The sequence below is a fragment of the Xenopus laevis genome, chromosome 1S, assembly GCF_017654675.1.
Source record: "Xenopus laevis strain J_2021 chromosome 1S, Xenopus_laevis_v10.1, whole genome shotgun sequence".
NCBI lineage: Eukaryota > Metazoa > Chordata > Amphibia > Anura > Pipidae > Xenopus > Xenopus laevis.
This window is the reverse complement of record NC_054372.1, coordinates 144,297,398-144,314,565: the sequence shown is the minus strand read 5'-3', so window position 1 is coordinate 144,314,565 and position 17,168 is coordinate 144,297,398. Positions and strand designations below refer to the sequence as shown.

The 17,168-nt window shown below is 39.8% G+C and overlaps 1 protein-coding gene across 3 annotated transcripts in view; it reads right to left on the bottom strand.

Moving 5' to 3' along the window:
* Window positions 1-17,168, bottom strand: part of LOC108707139 — a 38,978-nt gene that overhangs the window by 9,211 nt on the left and 12,599 nt on the right. For all 3 annotated transcript variants that reach the window (XM_018244139.2, XM_018244138.2, XM_018244137.2), the window contains exon 2: window positions 4,915-5,843. In XM_018244139.2, coding sequence (XP_018099628.1) covers window positions 4,915-5,834 — 920 coding nt within the window. In that variant the 5' untranslated portion in view covers window positions 5,835-5,843. The remainder of the gene's footprint in view (window positions 1-4,914; window positions 5,844-17,168) is intronic.

Here is a 17,168-nt window from a genome sequence, read left to right as displayed (position 1 = left end):
TTATAACAAATGCACACCTATACTAACATCCCTTACACAAAAAAAAGTGTATATAGCTTCATTTTTGCACTTTATTTTTTTACAAATAACTGACAAATGACTATAAGTTGACCGATTGCAAAATAAAGTTTGAACTTTTAGTCAGGTTTCTACAAGTCCTACATCTATACAGTTTGGACCAGCCTTCTTTAGCAAACTGCTCCAGTTCCCCCAGGTGCAAAGCTCTTCCCGGCTTCAGTTTTCTCCATAGTGTTCAGTGGGAATTAGATCTGGGCGTTATTGTTCTTGAACACTAGACTCAATATCACACTCCAAACTGCTTCGGAAGTCTCCTGATCTTATGATGCTAATAATGTGAGAAGGTAAAACAGCTATACTAATATACAACCCAGCTATCTCAGATGATTCAGTGGCACAGTCATCCTTCTCAGGTCAAATTGGTTCATTAAGAAGAATTCTGTATGTCTTCCATCAGTGTAGTTGATTGAACATTGTTTGGATCAACAACAAAATAAACTAAATCTATTAATGAACCTTAAGATACAGGGCCGCTTCTGCCATGAGGCAAGGTGAAATTCTTTCCTCAGACGGCAGCTAGCGGCCAGTTACAAGGGGCGGCAAAAAGCCGGCTCTTGTAACTTTAAGAGCCGAACTTCCGGGTTTTAACCTGGAAATTTGGCTCTGTAGTGCAAAGAATGCTATTGCGCTCAATGCACTAGCGATACTGCCCCCTTTTTAAGCACGGAGAGGGAGAGGAGGGGGGCAGCATCTGGGCTGCAGCAGCCCCAGAATCGGCGCTGTTAAGACAGCAACACAGATCCCACAGAATGACAGGAGAATCATCCTATTTATTAACCTTTAATCAAATCCTATTTGAAGCAGCCTTCCAATCACCTCGTTATTCTCATTGTAGAACGTCAACATTCTACACCAAGAGAGACCTAAAACAGTTCTCCCTGTAAACCATGGATTAGTAGATTATCAACCAGTCATAAGTCTACATTTAAAGAATCACTAGGTGGTTAGTAATATGGTAAATAAAACTTTCTCCCAAGAATACAAGAATCTACATGGCAAGTCCTAATGGGATTATCGGTTTGGAAAAACAAAACTGAACCTTGCTCCTTATTATGCTTCAGAAAAGTGGTTACATCTAAAAAAAACCAAACTCTGTAAGGCTACAAATATATTGTTATTGCTACTTTTTATTACTCATCTTTCTATTCAGGTCTTGTATTCCAATCAATGCATGGTTGCTAGGGTAACTGGAGAGCTGCTGAATAAAAAGCTAAATAAATCAAAAAACACAAATAATTAAAACCAATTGCAAATTGTACTAAAAGTTAACCCAAAGGTGAACAACCCCTTTAAGGGGGTTATTTATTAAAGTCTAATTTTTTTCTGGTCAAACTTTTTTCCTAGGAAAAAACACAATTTTTTTCCCGCACGATTTATTAAACTCCGCTGGTGTTAAAAGTCTGAATAAAAAAGTACTTCAACTCAGATCTGCCGAGTTTATATAGAAGTCAATGGCAGATGGCCCAACTGATATCCTGATCTGCATTGGGTTTCGTTCAATAATTGTGTGGTTTTTGGGTGTCAAATCAGAAAACTCCAACATTTTCTGAAACATTTATTGATAAATAGGAGAGGGGTATGTCTGTGCAGATTTGGTTGGAGTAGTTTCCAGATTTTGATAACCTAAATGTAACAGTTTTGAAGGCACTGATGCAGAAGCACACATTGCATGAAGTTGGATAGTGCTGTACATTGCAATAAACATAATTCTTGGGATTCTGCCCCCCATTCCATAATGGTTCCACCCTAGGCAGGTGCCTCTGCTACTTACCCCTAGCTCAGAACACTGTGGTACTTGAGGCCACTGAAAACATTATTTAAAAGGCAGATTTAAAAGCTTCTTAAGATGTTTGAAATGATTAATATGTTTAGGTTAAAAAAGTTAATACCATTTATGTGTTTTGGAGATAAAACTAGATCTTCTTAATGGTCAGGTTGATCCCCAACCAGGCCAAAAGAAAAAAAAATAAATAAATAAATGATCAGACATTCAAAGCAAGATGATCATGCTTCCAATGCAATGTAGCTGCAATGCAGGAATGGGACCTGTATCCAGAATGCTTGGAACCCGGGGTTTTAGAGATAGGAGCTCTTTCCACACCTTAAAGGTGGCCATACACATGGAGACTTCGACAAACGAGTGGATCTCTCCCCAATATGCCGATAGGTGGTCGATATCATACTGATCCGATCTTGGGCCCTAGAGCTCAACGATCGGATCAAAATGTATGGAATACGGGTGTTCGTATTGCACGGGGTCGGACTGGAGCCTTGTGGGCCCTCCGGGCTGCAAATGAAGGGCCCTCCTGGCTGTCCCTGGGGGCCCTCTCCCAACCTCCAATTCCTTGCGCAGCTGCCTAAATAGCCGTGATGCATGCATGGACAAACACAGTATGCTGCACTCATGCATGAACACGCCGCACACGGTAGCCCTGTGTGCATACCCAAACGCGCTCGGTAGCGCAGTTCATTTCTTCATGGGGAAGTCAGAGCCAGTTTAGCAGGTCTGGGCTGACGAGGGATCATGAGGGCCAGGGCCCACCGTTTTTTTCCCTGTGTCCAACCGGCTGTCACGATGAGCGCTCGGCGCTCCCTACCTTCCTCCCGGCGCAGCGGCGGATCCAAGATGGCGGCGCCCAGGACTACACGTGGGCGCCGGAGCGCCGGCGTGGTGACGTCGCACGCTGTGGCGCCAAATTCAAACATAAAAGGATGCCGGAGACCCGGGTTCGATGCCCGAGTATAGCTCAATATTATATTGTGTTCCTGGGTCTCCCTGCTTGCCTGTTATACCTGTTATTGATCATCTGCCGGTTTCCTGACCTTGAACCTTGCTGCCTGCCATCTTGAACCCTTGCCTGGACTAGACCTCTCTATTGGATTTCCCTTGAATTGTACTTTGCCTGGACTCACTGGAAAAGGACTTCCTCCTTGATCCTTACTACACCCCCCTGTGGGTGCCGCAGGCCCCCGCTGACACCGGCCCAGTCCGACACTGGTATTGAAGGACCGTATCAATGAACAGATGCGGTCCGTAATCCAACAAGACTTTTACCCTGCCCGATCAACATCTGGCTGACTCTCAGCCAGATATTGATAAGGGAAGCCCGTCGGAGGGCCCAACAATAAGCCGCCGACACGGTCTGTCTCCATCTTTTATCGGGCTGAGTATGGCCACCTTAACTGCTAAACAAATACATTTCAACATTAATGAAACCCAATAGGATTGTTACATACCTGTAAAGAAAACCAAATAAAGAAAGAGCAATAAAAATAAAAGTAGGAATGGCATACAACAGGGAAAATATTTAGAAAGCAACATATATAGGGTTACATTGCTAATCCAATGAACAGGATATATTGAGGTTCCTTAGCTTTAATCAAGGTTACATGTGGAAGATAGGTTTAGAATTGTGGCTACAGTAGGTCAGCCAAAAAGCAGACGCTAGGGAATGGAGTTGATTTATACTTTGTCATAATGCAGAGCTGGCAGAAGGGAGAAGTGCCCTTGGCAGCTCTTATTAGAAAGTTACAAAATGTTCTTATTTGTCAGAACCTTTTCCTGCAGACACAGCTACTGTGCACTAATTCCTAATTAAACAGGACAGAAGGCCCTTTTTCATGGAACTAAAATTTTTGTAATTCTGAAAATCTGAATGAATTTAAACTGATTACAAGGCAGGACAAGTATCCTGAGAAGCAATTAGGCACTGGCAGACTTCTTTTGGAAGGAAAATTAATTCCAAATGTATTTCGGTTAAAAAAGCAGTCACTTCAAAAAGACTGGCTTTTCATCTCTGGAGCTGTATGTTTTGCATTCCAAGATCAATATTGTAAATCTTTCCATGACAACTTGTATGGATGTCATGCTGTTTTTTTTCACTGAGGGGAGTAGTTTACATTGGCTTAATCTCTTACCAGGGAGGTTTGTTTGCTAATCTGCCATAATCTCCAGTCTTTGCAGCCAGGAACACATTCTTAGCTCTGTTATTAACATGCTGGCAGTAAATCAGAGCTCCAGGGTGCAAGACTGGGGTTAGATGGTCTTGCACCAACTAGTTTTTAAATGTATTTATAATTTTATATAGCATATCTACACTGCAAAGGAAACATTGTATTCTGCATGTGGAAGACCTTACCTATTACCTGATCTATTCAAACTGTAGCACCTTAGTAGATAGGGCAAGGCTTTGGTAGTATGTGGCCAAGCTCTACGCTGATGGTATAAAAGATGGATTAAGCTCCAAGTAAGGGTAAGGGCACACCTGGCGATTCGGGGAGATTTAGTCGCCTGGCGACTAATCGCCTCTTTTTTGGGGTGACTAATCCCCCGAACGGCTTCCCCGTCTTCCACAGGCTATAATGAAAAATCGCCTGCGGCATGGCACATGCGGCTGCCTCACGAAGAAACTTTGGGCGATTTTGTAATATGAAGCGCCGCATGTGCCATGCCGCAGGCGATTTTTCATTACAGATTTCGGAAGACAGGGGGAAGCCGTTCAGGGAGATTTAAAGGGGTGGTTCTGCTTTAAGTTAAAATTTAGTGTGTTGTAGAACGGCTAATTCTAAGCAACTGTTTAATTGGTCATTTTTTTTTTATGGTTTTTGAATTATTTGACTTCTTCTTCTGACCCTTTCCAGCTTTCAAATGGGGGGTCACTGATGCCAGCTAAAAACAAATGCTCTGTAAGGTCACACAGTTTATAAACTATAAAACTGAATATCTCAGAAAATCAATCTTTGCATCATACTAAAAGTTAACTTAAAGTTAAACAATCTCTATATTTTAAATGTCAAGTGCAATTGGAAGATTACACAGTTTATACAGTATCTTACCTGTACGATAAGCAAATTGCCATCAGCAGAACAAAGGCAATTAATATGGCAGCAGCAGTCACAGCCAGTAACATAATTCCGTCTCCACCCGGCCTGTTCTGAAAACCCATAGATGTAACCAGGGTCTGGTTCTGGTAAGTAAACAGCATAGCAAAGCCTCTTCCATGATCAGTTATGGTGATGAGTTCCATAATGACTTCCATCATCTCTACAGGAGATCCAAAGACCAAGGTGTTGTTTAGGGGCGAGTTGGATCCACAGAAACGAGAGGAGAAAGTGACAAGGTCAGAAATGTAGAGTACGTCATAAGGGCATACATCCTGCACTAGTGGCTGACTGGTTGAGTTTTCATTATCCAAAAACAACGATGTTGCATCTTCACTGGGTGGTTGCCAGTAATCCAACGACTCTACTATTCTTGCAGTAAATGGAGCTATCAGATCTATGGGCTTGGTGGAGTCTTGCTCATCAAGACGATTTGATTCTATGGTTGCTTTCTGAGATGTGCTTGTCCCAGCATAATCTAAGCCTTGCTGCTTTTTTAAACCTTGTGAATTTGACAACTGTTTTCCCCTCTTATCGGTTTTATCCCATCTCTTGCGCGAGATACTAATATGATTGTTAACATTTTGAGTTGTAGTTTTAGGAAATTCACCAGTCAATGAAGTTTCAGTAGTAAAGAGATCCTCGTTTCTTCTTTTGTGGTTGGAATGAGTTATGGAATCTGATGATGAAGAGGGCATTAGAAAATCATTGCTTGCACTTTCAAAAATATCAAAGTCCAGTGTTTCCACGAGTAGCTGAGAACCAGCAGGGATGAAGAACTGCCACAAACAGTGAGACCCGGGAAGGTAGTGATTGGGGTAACCAGGAGAAAGAATTAGGCCCTTTTCTGTTGAATCTAAGACAGTCCCACACATGGAATATACCTACAAAAAAAAGAAAAGTCAATGAATTTAAAGGCTTGCAGTTGGAACTCAGTCCTTTCAAAACTCAAGCTACAAGATCAGTTTGTAATTGATGGCCTAACAATGGTGCAATTTTCACTTTTTTAAACATTGTATTGCTCAGATATTTGCAGTCATTTATATAAGCTGGAATAGTTCAGCAACATTTAGGGGAAAGTCTGCCACTGCCTAGACATGACAGACATAGACAACACTAGAACGTAATTGATGGCAAGTCAGTAAAGGTGACAATAATCTAGAGCAGAACTAGAATTAAAACTAGAACTGTCATGGGAAAATGTTTTTTTTTTTACAAAATGCATCAGTCAATAGCACTCCTCCAGCAGAAACCTGTATTGAAATTCATTTTTCAAAGAAGTAAAGTGATTTTTTTTATATTTAATTTTGAAATCTCACATGGGACTAGATATGTTGTCAATTTCCCAGGTGCCCCCAGTCATGTGTCATGGGGGAATACATATACATATCTGCCTGTAGCAAAAATAAGTAAATCAGCATTCCCTTACTTTTGCTCAGTACTTGGTGTGACCCCCTCCTGCAACATAACTGCAAGTAAATGTTGACGTAACTATTGATAAGTTCTACGCATCGACTAATACATTTTAGTCCATTCCTTCATACAGAACAGCTTCAGCTCTTGGATGTTGGTGGGTTTCCTCACATTTCCTCAATAAATGTGAGCAGATTGGAAAATATCTCAATGCAATGTGTATTGTGGTTTTTAGTTGCTACAGGTGTGCATACCTGTCTTGGTGTAATCTTTTTAAATGTCAGAGTAGAACTCCACAAACGTTTTTCAACTGTGAACAACCTTGACAAAACGCATGTGACAAGTCAGATGGAGACGCAGGCATCAAGATTCTAATTGGACTGAATAAAAAGTCGCAGGAACATTACCTCTTGCGCCAGACTTGCCTTCGCCACCTCAGACCAGGTGAAGTGCAATAGAGTGGGTAGGACTTCATCAAAATTTTGTTGAGACTCTTTCTAAGTCCCAAAAAATGCTAGCGTCTTTTCCTCTTTTCAGGGTCATAGGCTGCAAAAGATCGTAAATTTTTTTTTGGGTTACCGGCTTTCCCCTACATTTCCTAACATATCTCACATAAACTATACACTGGGCTCATGTGTAGGGCAATATAACAACTCTTATTTTCTTTTATTAAGCTTCCCTGGGCTTGTGTAAAGTAATGTATTTGCTGCTACATATACGTCCATTCAACTTTTACTTCCAGCCAAATTAGCCAACGCTAGCGCAACTTTGCTCTGCTTGCCAAAATAACGCTAGCACAATTTTGCCAGCGTTTGGCCCCCTGGACACAACTTCACATTTTAGAGAATTAACATTATCTGTGCATAATTACGCCTGGCGAAGTGTTGTGATGTGGGGGAAGCAGACACTAGCGAATTAGCCCCGCTTAGGGAATTTGTCCCAAGTTTGAGTTGCACATGTCAGTGTGAGAGGGGATATACAGAGATACACAAGAGAAGCCAATCTGAGGAACCATGGTTATAAAGAATTATGTTTTTATTATTCAGATGGTGTAAGCTAAATGCACAGTTATGCACTTTCTAATGGTTATTTTGTTTTAAATAAAATATGCAATTTAATTTCACTAGCACATCTAATTGACGTGCTAGTGGTCCCTGGACATCATAGATTCTGATTTGTAAATATGCTGTATAGTCAATACAACTCTGTATATTTATTATAATATACTACATTGCATTGCATTATCAGACAGAACTACCAATAGTTTTATATAAGACATATTTTGTTTCTCAGAGCTTTTGAGGGTAGGTTATAAATATGCATTATTTAAAGCTCTGCTGAATACAGCAAAGCACATATCAGACACATTGCAACAAATATATGGGTCTCTAAAGAAAGGTTTATACATGAATAGGAATATTAGGCTAAGTATGTCAAGTCAGAACAGTTTTCATATGTGTGTGTTACTGGTCAGTTAAAGGCAAATCATAGGGATATAAGCAATACACATGATTCTCTAAACTGCATACATTTATTTGTCAGGACTGGAAATACTATTCCTGCAGGAGGTGCATTGTAACTTTAGAAAACACAAATAAGAAATACTTTGATGATGTCTAGTACAATATATTAATGTCTTTAAAACCACCAGTTGGCATTGGTCGCGGAGGGGGGCTTGAAGTTGATGGCGCTTGAAGTCCTTCACTTGTTCCATTACTCTGCACAATGCACGTTCTGTGAGTTTTTTTAGATCTTCTACAGAAAATTTACATAAAAGACATTTTTTAAATAAAAGCCCATCAAAAGGATGATGCAGAATATCCTAAATTAGAAGGTCGCACTGCCTCGGGCCCCCAAAAGGTCAAAGCACAGTGAGCACTTTGTTTATCAACGGTCAAAAATTGAGGCACCAGAAGCCATACAAGAAGCCAAACTACCCCTTTTGTAACTAGAAGAAACTTCAGGCTTCCCAGGATTAACTAAATAATTAGATCACTCGTTCTATGAATTAGGAGGAGAGCAGTTCATGCTGCCTCCATATTTGCTTGAACGCTCTGGCAACTCTGTTTGCTAAATGACAATCGTTATGGCCTTGTTGGTATTTCATATTTCAGTAATTACTTCCCACGAAGCAATAGCTAAAATTGTTGATAGTTTACTAATTAGAAAACATTCTTTGCTAATGGAACAAATAACACTTCCTCTTTACTTAACTGGAGCTTCCCCAAAAGAACAAGGTTTATACTTGAAATGGTTATGGTCTCGAGACTGAAAGCTCTCTAGGGGAGAGGCCTTTCCTATCCTGTGTATTTTAAGTGGCATTTAATCTCTTTAATAGACAATATTTGTTGCAATGTTTAACCCCATCTATTCTTTAAAGGGGACCCGTCACCCAAAAAAATTATTCAAAATCCTATTTTATCACATTAGTCACACAAAATGAACATTAATTACACTATATAATTACACTATATATATTATATTAAATTATCTTGTTTCCTTCAGTCAGGGAAATCATAATTATAGCAAGCAGGCAGGAGCCATTTTGAGGACACTGTTATTAAGGCAAGCCTTGTATCATCTCAGAATCTTGTTTATGCACCAGAATGGGGGACCCAATGTCCATCCCCATGCACTGGCTACACAATTAAATTGTGAAGAGAATAGGGGAATGTGTGGAGGGCAGTGACATCTAGGAAGTGCTGAATGGAAAGTGAAAGTAATTGTCTGCCCCGCCTCTATGACTAAGGAATAGAGGAGGGACAGACAATATTTGATTGACAGCTGAAATTTTTAAATGAGCTTAAAACAGCTATGAATGCTTTAATAAAAAATAGAAATTGGATTTCATGTTTAATTTGAAAAGGACTTTTATTATACAGCTTTTTGTGTCTGAGTGACAGCTCCCCTTTAAAGGGGACTTGTCACTCAGACATAAAAAAAACTGTATATTAAAAGTAATTTTCAAATTAAACATGAAATCCAAAAAAAAAATGTTATTAGCACATCCACACCCATTATAAAGGTATTTCAAAATTTTAGCTGTTAATCATAAATTGTCTGCCCTTCCTCTATGCTTTACAATGTTACAAAGCTTGCCTTAAAGGGGACCTGTCACCCTAATTAATAATTCCAAATTCTTTTCTATCATATTAGTTGAGCAAAATAAACTTTAATTACACTTTAAAATGTATTTTATAAATGTTGTTTGCTTCAGTCTTGGAATTACACAATCACAGCAAGCAGGCAGGGCCAATTTTGTGGACACTGTTATTAAGACAAGTTGTGTATCACCCCAAAATCTTGTGTATGCACCAAAATGGGGGCCCTACTGCCCATGTGCAGTGTCCTACACAATAATTGAGTGTGAGGAGGGAAGGGGACATGCTAGGAGAGCAGTGACATGTGGGAATTGCTGAGTGGAAAGTGAAAGTAATTGACTGCCCCACCTCTATGCCTCAGGCATAGAGGTGGGGCAGATAATATTTGATTGACAGCTCAGATATTTAAACACAGGTTTGGCATTTTTAATGAAAAAAAGAATTTGAGTTCCATGTTTAATTTGCAAAGGACTTTCGTTATGCAGCTTTTTATGTGTAGGTGACAGGTCCACTTTAATAACAATCTCCAAAAAATTGCTCCTGTCTGCTTGCTGTATTTGTGTAATTCCAAAACCGAAAGATACAAAATTTAAATAATACATTTTAAAAGTATAGGTGAAGTTTAATGTGCTTCCACAGAAGGCGATTACTATAGCTCGGCACAGATTTTATGAGCATGGAGACAAATGCGGGAAGATCCTAGCAAACACACTCAGACACGCACAGCGCCGTAATTACATACGCTGCATCAAAACCAAAGAGGGGCAAACAACCTATAACACCAAACAAATAGCTCAGGCTTTCAAAGACTTTTATTCCACCCTCTACAACTTAAATTTGGACAAGGGTAATAGCCCTCAAAGTAAAACTCGTCACTAATCGACAACTTGTCACTAGGCAAATGCTCAGGCCCTGATGGACTATCGGTTATGTACTATAAATCCTTTAAGAAGTCACTTATGCCACAACTCTTCGTGACATGTAACTATATACTCAAGGGGGGGGGACAATTCAGCCCACAGTCGCTAGAAGCTCACATCTCCCTTATCCTGAAACCTGGAAAAGACTCAGGAGAAACTGAACCCATCACAATAAGAAACGGAACTCGTCAAGGCTGTCCTTGGACAACTCATCACTAGGCAAATGCCCAGGCCCTGATGCTCACATCTCCATTATCCTGAAACCGACGGAAAAGACCCAACAAATTACCGCCCGATATCCCTCATCAATGGAGATGTTAAACTACTTGCTAGTATATTATCCAAAAGAATACAAACTTTGCTTAACAAATTTATACATTTGGTTTTGTAACAGGCAGAGAAGCTAGGGATAATTTAAATCAGCTGATAAACTTAAAGGGATACTGTCATGGGAAAAAAAATGTTTCCAAAATGAATCAGTTAACAGTGCTGGTCCAGCAGAATTCTGCACTGAAATCCATTTCTCAAAAGAGCAAACAGATTTTTTTATATTCAATTTTGAAATCTGACATGGGGCTAGACATATTGTCAATTTCCCAGCTGCCCCAAGTCATGTGACTTGTGCTCTGATAAACTTCAATCACTCTTTACTGCTGTACTGCAAGTTGGAGTGATATCACCCCCCTCCCTTCCCCCCCCCCAGCAGCCAAACAAAAGAACAATGGGAAGCTAACCAGATAACAGCTCCCTAACACAAGATAACAGCTGCCTGGTAGATCTAAGAACAACACTCAATAGTAAAAACCCATGTCCCACTGAGACACATTCAGTTACATTGAGAAGGAAAAACAGCAGCCTGCCAGAAAGCATTTCTCTCCTAAAGTGCAGGCACAAGTCACATGACCTGAGGCAGCTGGGAAATTTACAAAATGTCTAGCTCCATGTTAGATTTCAAAACTGAATATAAAAAAAATCTTTTTGCTCTTTTGAGAAATGGATTTCAGTGCAGAATTCTGCTGGAGTAGCACTATTAACTGATGTGTTTTGGAAAAAACATGTTTTCTGATGACAGGACCCCTTTAAACTACATGGCTAAAAAAAATAACTAACAAACTTAAATGCTCTCTACCGACGCAGAAAAAGTGTTTGACAGAGTAAACTGGAACTTTATGCTGTCTTGCCTTTCACATTATGGATTCGGCAATAACATGATGTGTTGGATATACACCCTATATCACTCCCCCAATGCCAGAATTAGGGTTAACCAATTCCTAACAAACCACATCATGATAAGAAACAGAACCCATCAAGGCTGCCCCCTGTCCCCCACATTATTCATACTAATTCTAGAGTCATTGCTTTGTAAAATCAGATCCAAACCCCAAATTCAGGGCATCCACATTCAAGATAAGCATCAGAAAGTGGCAGCATACACGGATGATCTTCTATTTTTCTTGACCAGTCCCAAAGACTCCCTTGCTAACCTGGTACAAGAAGTAAAATCATATGGGAATCTCAGTCATTTCAAAAATCAACCCCAAAAAATCCTTTGGAGACAAATGCGGGAAGAAGAAAAAAAAAATCATTTTCCCTTGACTTAAATCTCTCAGCTCATACAAAATCCTCTCTTGGGACGTATTTTCAGTACAGCTGGGCCAACAACTCCATGCAGTACTTAGGAGTGCATATTACAAAGGATTACTCAAACTGGACATGCCTAAATTACTCTAGAATAGCTACGAAAATCACAGCAGACCTCACCAAATGGAGGGATAAGCCCATCTCATGGATTGGCCGTATAAATGTCATAAAAAAGAGTTTAACTATAAGCTACTAAATCAGTGGTACGGTCATAACTCACCACCCTGGTGGTCCAGTGGGAGGGGGTCTGTAGGGACGCCTGCAGCCTCCTCGGCAGGGACGCCTGCCACTCTGTGTTTTTTCTTCCTGAATCTTTACCTAGGGTGCGCGCGCCGCACGTCTTCTCTAATTATAGGCGCATGTGCCCTGCGTCATGATGTCAGCGTGCATTGGCGAAAAATTCAAATGTTTAAAAGGGACATTCTATGTGTAAATCATTGCCCGTTATAGGTTTCTGATTCTAAGTTCCTGGGTGCACTATCGGTCTTGTTTTCCTGTATTCTGATATCCTGTTGTGACCCCTGCCTGCTTCTGACGATTCTGAATTTTGTGTCCTGACCCCTGCCTGGTAACCGACTCCGCTTATTCTGTATCCCTTCTGATTGATCTCTTTGCCTGCCTGACTCTGATTCCTTTACACTGGAAATCCCAGCAATTGCCTACCACACGTGAATGGTTGATAAAAATACAGGAATTGTTTCAGTTTGAAGAGCTCTCCACAGTAACAGACGCACAATTTACAAATTTTTATAGTAAGTGGCTCAGTTGGATTCTCTTCAAAGAATCAGAAACCTTCCAGCAAGAAATGGAAATAGCACCCCTTAACTAATAACCCAACAGATTGAATGACATCTTTCCCCCAGTGGTTATGTTTTTAAACCCCCTCCTCTCTTCCCCCCCACTTTCCTCTTTTTCCATCATTCGTTTCTATCTCTATTTCTCCCTCTTCCCCATCCCATCCTTTTACTCCCCCACACATACCAAAAGAGTGACAAGAAGCATTGTCAAATGTTCATTAATGGCCAATATACTTATTAAGATGATATGGTGGCTTTATCTATGTTTTTCATTTGGTTACTACAACCCACACATACCGAAAATGTGATAAGAAGCATTGCCAAATGTTTACTGAATCAAAAATTCAAAGATATATTTCCAGTCAATACTTAAAGTTAAAAAATTACTCTTTATTTGTCATAAATATTAAAAAGTAGGCACACAGACCAATTGATGCTCCGCCTTACGCGTTTCGCACCCACAGGCACTTATTCATAGGCATTACTGTTGTTACATTTGGTCACAAAATTTATACCCCAGGAAATCCCTCCCCAAACGTTAAAACCAATCACGTGTTGCCACCTCACGTTTCTTTTCTTAAAGCAACATACATATCAAATTGGTCCTATTAACATTGTTTTTCTGCCTATACTCTATTTTTTCTCACAATCATTTTATTAGGATGTCCACATTTAAGCAAATATTTAGATGGCAATTACTGCCCCATTAGCATTATATTTTCACTCCTAATGTTATTACCAGTATATACATCACATTTTCTTGTCTGTCCCATACACTTCTATATGCCCACCTCGTTATAGGCATAACCAGTTACATTATAATTTACCTAAAGCATGTTACATCAAACTCGTAGTTCAAACCAAGTGGTAACCGAGTATGCAAGTAAAAAATCCAAAAAAGTTCTCTTTTTGCTAGCAGCCCTGCCAAATTACCCCCCCTACTACCCAATCTAACTTTTTCTATTCCCTGTACAGAAAAATAAGCTACATCACTTCCATTACATCTAAAATGGTGTTTATAACCTAAAATTCAATTTGGTTCTAATCATGACAGTTTCTTGGTTGGATTACATCCACTCTTTTCATGTATTATATCAATCACAAACTTTTTAAGGTCTACATCCAATTAGCATTCTGTTCCAGGGAAAATATTACTTAAAATATTGATTTATGAGAAAATGTATATTCCTTTATTTAACAAGTAACTATTTCTTATGTAACCTTAACATAATAAATATCTGAATGAAAAACATGAAACAGGAGGGCGAGTTAGACAAGCTGTGTGTTGTCTTGAGATCTACTGATCACCAGCTAAACGGGTGAAGTGAAATGCGGACAGGTGGAAACCCTAGTCTGAAGCCATCTCACTGTCAGCCTACTGTTTGCTTAAGAAAATATGAATACACTAGGGGCATATGAATACCCTTGATAAAAAGGGTTTTTTTGTTGCTATGTCCACCTGAGGATGGAAGGAGGTATAGCTGAACACCTGTAGGGTTCAAAGTAAGACATCCCTAGATCTGAGTGTACAATATAATGGCAGGCTGCACTACAAGTAGAATTTGAAAGAAATTAAGGACAGCTTTGGAATGGTGGATGTAGCTACTAAGTCACAGAGTGTTGTTTGTTGCACCCTTTTAAGTTTCAATAAAGGGCAGTTACATATTTCCTTTAACTAGCTATCTTCATCCTTCCAGCCATGCACTTTTAATTAGATTGAGCAGAGACAAAACTGCAGAATCAATGCAGCCCTGTGTCCTCAAAAAACTGGACTGCATTCCAAAGGGGGGGTGCACATCACTGAATAAGGTAGGCGTGAAATTGATTAAGAGCAGAAGCCATTGGAAAGCAGGAGGCAGACCCAGCACAGTGCTGGTACTCACTAGAAACAGCCAGCACAGATATAATATCACAACATCTTTACACACAATTTACTCTTAATAAAAGCACTGAAAGCAGTAGCCTCCACTATTTAAATTCTGGCTGAGGCATTGAAGGGAGAGGCTCACAATGTACTGATACTACAATCAAGCTTTACCAACTGTGCACAATAATAATCAAATAAAATAATAGTAATGACAGGTTCTGACAGTCTTGTGTAGTTACCGCAAGCTTCAAGGCTAAATTCCACCCATGAGGCACACTTATCTAAAAGTGAAAGCACTTGCCACAGGAAAATGTCACTGCTCTCTATTTACATGTATGGAGTTTTACTGGCACATTTATCAAGAGTGAAAACTAACTATGATAAACATAACCCTAAAAAAAGCCCTTACAAATTGACAGAATTCCCATTCTTTTGATAAATATACCCCATGTCTCTAAATTTGCTGCATAGTTTGATTTAAAAAAAATCTTAATTTAAAGGGGCTGTTCACCTTCAAACAACTAGTTTTCAGATAGATCTCCAGAAATAACAACTTTTTCCAATTACTATTGAAGTGTAAAGTGTTATTTTTCACCTTTTAAAGCAGCTCTGGGGAGGGGGGTCACTGACCCTGTAAACTGTTCTAAATTGATACATTTAGTTGATACATTTCTTGTCTCTGTCCCTGCTGAGCAGAATCTCTGGGTTTCATTACAGGCAGCTGTTAGAATTGATACAATAGTTGCTAATACTCCAGAGATGCTACTGAGAAATGTATCAAATAAATGTTGCAAAATTGTAACAGTTGAGAGTCTGCACCTGAATTACTGAGCTGCCAGACTCAAACACCAGGGAAGGGAACCCTTTAACTTTAAACTTAGATTTTGGAAAAGCAGTAAATAATAATAATGGAAAGCAATTGAAAAAAGTCTTAATTTCTGGGGAACAATCTGAAAACAACAGAACTGGAAAAAGTGTTTGGAAGGTGAACAACCCCTTTAAAGGGCAAGACAGGACTCCAGTCTCTCTTCCCAGGTGCGGCTATATTATGCAAATAATATGACTGCTCTTCAATGACGTACTCTTCAGGTTCAGCTGCACAATAAACAGAAAAAAAGCCAGCAGCACACCGAATCTAGTTGTAGTTGTGTTCAAAGATGAAAATTTATTTAGCCCATATGCAAAAAGGCCTTTTTGCATATGGGCTAAATAAATTTTCATCTTTGAACACAACTACAACTAGATTCGGTGTACTGCTGGCTTTTTTCTGGATATTGATTTGACCCAGTGACAGGAGTGGGTCTCACAGTACAGCACCTGACACTACAAAAGTGTGATTTGGGGAGGTGAGCGCTCCACATAATTGAGCAGCTGCACAATAAAGGCAGCAATGGCATACAGTATATCTGCAGCACCAACACCTGCTGTGACACAGGTAAGAAGTGGCAGGTATTGGAAGCAGCACCGAGGTGGTTAGGGGGAAAAATAAGATATTTTTGGCAGCACAGAAGTGTTCTACACCATGTAACAAGCATAAGAACAATGTTTTTGGAATTTAATTGCTGTTATTTACTTTCATTATGCAACATTGAAGCTTCCACCTCAGTATTTTGCGTCTTACCCCTAAACTAAAGGCTAATTAGTCATGTTGTTTGTGAATTAGAAGTATGTATTGGACCACTTTGAAAGGGGAGAGGTGCCAGAAGAGGTTTTGTTTGTAAACCTTCAGTAAAACATTGCATTTCCGCACCCAAATCCCTGCCTGCACCTGAGTGTAGACAATGTTTCCGGGTACAAGCAGGCAGGCAGGGGCAGAGGGTGAGGGAATTCTTGACCTGCTTTTTTCCCACAGGCCGACATCTGCAATCGTCTGGCCTTAGCCTATATTCCACAAAAGTTTACATAGCTCATACATCAGTCAAATCAGCCCCTCCTCCAATGAAGCTTACAAACTAAAGCCACTATCACATAAACACACACGCACACAAATGGAAGACCATCTAAGCATGGAGAAGAACATACAAACATACAAACTCCTTATAGATAAATCCAAGGCAAACCTAGGACCACAAGACAACATGCTAACCAAAAGTGCCACCCATCCTACATCATATCAACAAGTCCATAAACACAGAATAAGAGCAAATTGCATGTACATGACCCCAGTGTGCCTTACAATGGGGATACTTATGTACAATGCAATGTGTGAATGATAAGTTAAATCAAGTTTGATAAATGTGTTCTCTCTGTCACTTCAAGCCATACCTAAAGCTTCATGCAAAGTATATGCAGTTTTGACTTAATTTGGTTTAGTTTCAGTCATCTAAATTTAACTATAAATAAGTCATCGCTTAAACACCTTTAACAGTCAAGCAAAGCACACATCATAAATTCAGATGGCATGCTTTCTCGGTGACTGATATTGAGCTGTGAGCACAGATCTGTCTGCAGCCTATTGCTCAGCTCACTG